The sequence below is a fragment of the Pteropus alecto genome, unplaced genomic scaffold (genome assembly GCF_000325575.1).
Source record: "Pteropus alecto unplaced genomic scaffold, ASM32557v1 scaffold402, whole genome shotgun sequence".
Lineage (NCBI taxonomy): Eukaryota > Metazoa > Chordata > Mammalia > Chiroptera > Pteropodidae > Pteropus > Pteropus alecto.
This window is the reverse complement of record NW_006432940.1, coordinates 499,260-503,220: the sequence shown is the minus strand read 5'-3', so window position 1 is coordinate 503,220 and position 3,961 is coordinate 499,260. Positions and strand designations below refer to the sequence as shown.

The 3,961-nt window shown below is 37.3% G+C and overlaps 1 protein-coding gene across 1 annotated transcript in view; it reads left to right on the top strand.

Annotated features, from left to right (window-relative positions):
* The first annotated feature begins 651 nt into the window (after positions 1–651).
* The window catches only part of NLRP14 (NLR family pyrin domain containing 14), a 27,487-nt gene continuing 24,177 nt past the window's right edge, over positions 652–3,961 (top strand). Inside the window, exons 1-2 of the mRNA XM_006907556.1 lie at positions 652–945; positions 1,746–1,817. Of these exons, the coding sequence (XP_006907618.1) occupies positions 654–945; positions 1,746–1,817 (364 nt within the window). The 5' untranslated portion in view covers positions 652–653. The remainder of the gene's footprint in view (positions 946–1,745; positions 1,818–3,961) is intronic.

Here is a 3,961-nt window from a genome sequence, read left to right as displayed (position 1 = left end):
TACCCAGAATAATTGTAGTGATGGGGAGTGGATGTGAAAGGAGCTTGGGAGCTAAGAGTGCAGACCCTACATATGGGTTTGTGGCCATAGGTGACATGACAAGAAGAGGTGGCATAGTCTAGTCGCATGTGCTTCAAGAGTAATATGTTTGGTTGGGGTACAATAACAATGTTTTATAGGTTGAGATATGTGTCGGGTGTTAATGGGAGAGAGACTAGATGAGGAAAGTTGCCAACCCTTAGTAGGGGCCTGTTCTGTGCCAGGTGAAACATGTAGTCTACTTCATTTAATCCATACCACAGTCCTCTGAGGTTGCCTCTGATATCCTTACTTTGCAGAAGAGTAAACTGAGTCTCAGAGAGATGAATTGTCTGTCTTTATTTCTTAAAGCTCATAAATGGTGAGACTGGGAGTAACTCTTAGGAAGGTGGAAGAAATATACCATGGTCTATATTAGAGGAATGTTTTTTATAACAAAGTGCATTACAGAGGACACTAGGTCAGCACTGAGCTGAATTTAGTGGGCTTCAACACATTTTTGTTGAATTAATTATATTTTTATAATTAATATAAATAATTAATATTTCATTTTCTAATCTTTTCCATAGGTCCTATTTATTCCGATTATTTTTTCCCATTGACCTATGAACAAGATGGCAGATTCATCGTCGTCTTCCTTCTTTTCTGATTTTGGGCTGCTATTATATTTGGAGGAGCTAAACAAAGAGGAATTAAGTAAATTCAAATTACTCCTAAAGAATGAGGCAGTGGAACCCGGGTACTGTCTGATACCCTGGGCTGAAATGAAGAAGGCGAAACGGGAGGATCTGGCTAACTTGATGAACAAGCATTATCCAGGAGAACAGGCCTGGGATGTGGCTCTCAAAATCTTTGGCAAGATGAACCTGAAGGATCTGTGTGAGAGAGCAAAGGCAGAGATCAACTGTGAGTGAATCTAGGGGTACATCTGGGGTAGGGAGAAGGAAGTTCCTCCAGGAGCCCACTGGGATAATTCTATGAAAGGACTTAGAGATTAATTGATGCTGTGGGGCACAAGCTCTGTGATGGTCAAGTACATTGGGAGCTTGTTGGATCATTGGAGGAACACTGAAGAGGCAGGAGAGTTTTGAGTACTGTTACTCAGCCTGACTCCTTAATTGTTAAAACATCCATTTTGTACCCGTTAAAATGCTGAAAGGAACTGAGTGATAAGAATTGTCTCATCTAATATTCTTTTGCTTAAACTAAAAACAAAATCATAGGTTAGGCTAAATTTTAAGGAATCTCAAATATGATTTAAAATCTTTGCCAAAATAGGAAGAATGAGCAAAAAATTATTAAGGGACATGTCAGTAGTTTTAATCATTCCCAAATGTGAAATATTATAGACATCTAAAATTTCTTACTCATATACAAGTCTTTACAGCTTCAAAGTGTATATACATTATTTCCTTTGAGCCTCACCATATCACTATGAGATCAGTAGGAAGCTTAGGTTTGTATTAGACCACTTGCCTTGTTATAGGGTGAGGAGCATGGCGAGGGAGCCTCATAGTCCATGATGTTCATTCACACTACATCACTTCTCCCTCAGCTAAACTGGTGGAGTCTCTGTTGACTTTTCTTAATCCCGGATGGTCACATAGAAATAGACTACTGAGGAGAATTCTGGCCCCTGTTCTGGCCATTACCAAAGCTCTCCTTGTTTTTGGTAAATCTCATAATCCTTTTGGAACCTGTTGCAGGGGCAGCCCAGGCCATGAGACCAGAGGATACTGGGGCTGGAGAGGCACAAGGTGATCAGGAAGCAGTGCTGGGTGAGTAGATGGCCTTTTGTCAGATTTGGAAGGAGTTTGAACTTCTGAAGCAAGATGGGATTTATCTCCCAGGAAACTTTTTTCACCTCTTGTTAACTTTTTGTAATATCCTACCTGTTTGCTGATTATCATTTAGAAAGAGTCAACAAAACTGGCTTTCTGGCCAAAGTCAGAATCAGGGCCATGTTAATTCAGGGCCTCAAGAGAGCAGTATTTGGAAATGCCCAAAGATGACAATCTAATAAACAAAGGTATATTCATATCTGTGTTTTATGGACTAAAAAGTCCCTGAGTTGGCAAAGACTGTTTTGCTTATCATATCTGTTGCCTTCCTTTAGAAATGATGCTATAATTGAGTTACAGGGATGGTGACCAACTAGTCCATATAAAATGTAATTTTTAGAACCAGGTCTTCTCAGTCTTAGTTCAATACCATTTCCGCTCTCCCTACTTCATTTTGAATTCTATGCAATTAACTTCTAGTTTATACAAGTGGATTTACAGTACAAAGAAAACTGGACCAGATAAGAAACCTCTATTCTTAACTCACCTATGCTGCTTTCTAGCAGGCCTACTATTTCATTCAAGAAATAATTGAGAACCTAATTTATTCCAAGGACTAATAAATGAAAATTGGTTATTGTATTAAATGATCTCGACGATGACCTCCCACTTTGATTCAATATAAGGAAGCTTATTTTTGTGGTATAATTGGCCACAAATTTAAGAAACCAGGGTTCCATCTCCATAGAAATTTACTGTTAGAAAATTTGGAAGATAAAAGTATAACGAAGAAAGTAAAACTCATTTTTGTAATCTCAATTTTCTTTTAAGTACTGCACTGTACTAGATATAATACCATAAGAAAAAGGGGATACCTGCCTTCTGATATCATAATTTCTGGGGAGAACTAAACATAATTTAGTGGGATATGAACTATGCTAGATGTTTGTATTGAAAGCCCTAGTAGAACAAAGAAAAGACTTACATTTGTCCTTCAGTATCTGAGGGAGATTGGTTCCAGGAACCCCCATGAATAAATCCTTGAATGCTCAAGTTTCTTATATAAAATGGCATAGAACAGTGCCTACATTCAGCCCTCCTCTTCTGCAGATTCCAAACCACAGATCAAAAATAGTATTTCTGACCCTGGTTGGTTGAATCTGTGGATGTGAATCCCGGGCTATGGAGGGCCAACTCTTTATTTACTGAAAAAATCCACGTATAAGTGGACCTGTGCAGTTCAAACCTGTGTTGTTCAATGGTCAGCTGTATTTACTTTAAAAAATGAAATAGAGTAATTACAGCTTGTGATATGTGCTGTGAATGAAAAGTATACTATGTTTTGAGAGTATATGAAAGAACTGTTGAGCATTGGGTTTCAGGGAGGGCTTTCTTCCTGAGATATTAACATTTATATAGAGATCTAAAGCTGGAATCGGACTTACTAGGTAACTATTTTCATTCTGCTTGGGCACTTGAGAATTTTTTTCTTCTCTTTCAAATAGTCTTCAGTTTATGCTTCAGTATTAATTTCTATTGATGTTTTACCTGTATAAAGTGGATTATTTTGATCTGTAGCTTCAGATCTATCTTCAGGTCCCCTCTGGCTATTGTTTATTGTTGCCTGTGTTTCATTTTAATCTGGATGATGACTCTTTTCGACACATCATGTTTTTTTCTCTGTAAAGGAAAAGTACAAAGAACAAAAAATATTTCTAGGACGGATTTAATTTTTATTTTCCATCACAAATTCATTTTTTCTGGATTGTCAGTTCTATTTTTTCAGTTTCTAATGTAGGTATTAAACTAGAGGAATATTTTTGTTTTATTTACATTCCTTTCTTACCTAAACCAGCTGCACTTTGATTTCAGCCTGCATGACTTCTTGTTCCTCACTCCAAGTCCAGTATTCTTAATTTTGTAAATCATAGACTTTGTTTTGATCATGTGTATTTTTGCTTTTTCCCTTCTCCATTCTGACTTAGGCGATGGAACAGAATACAGAATTCAAATACAGGAAAAATTTTTCATAATGCAGGATAAGAAGTGTTTGCTTGGAGAATCTAAAGATTTCCATCATGAAATTGCTGAGGAAGGTCGAGAACTGTTGGAACATTTGTTTGATGTGGATGTCAAACACG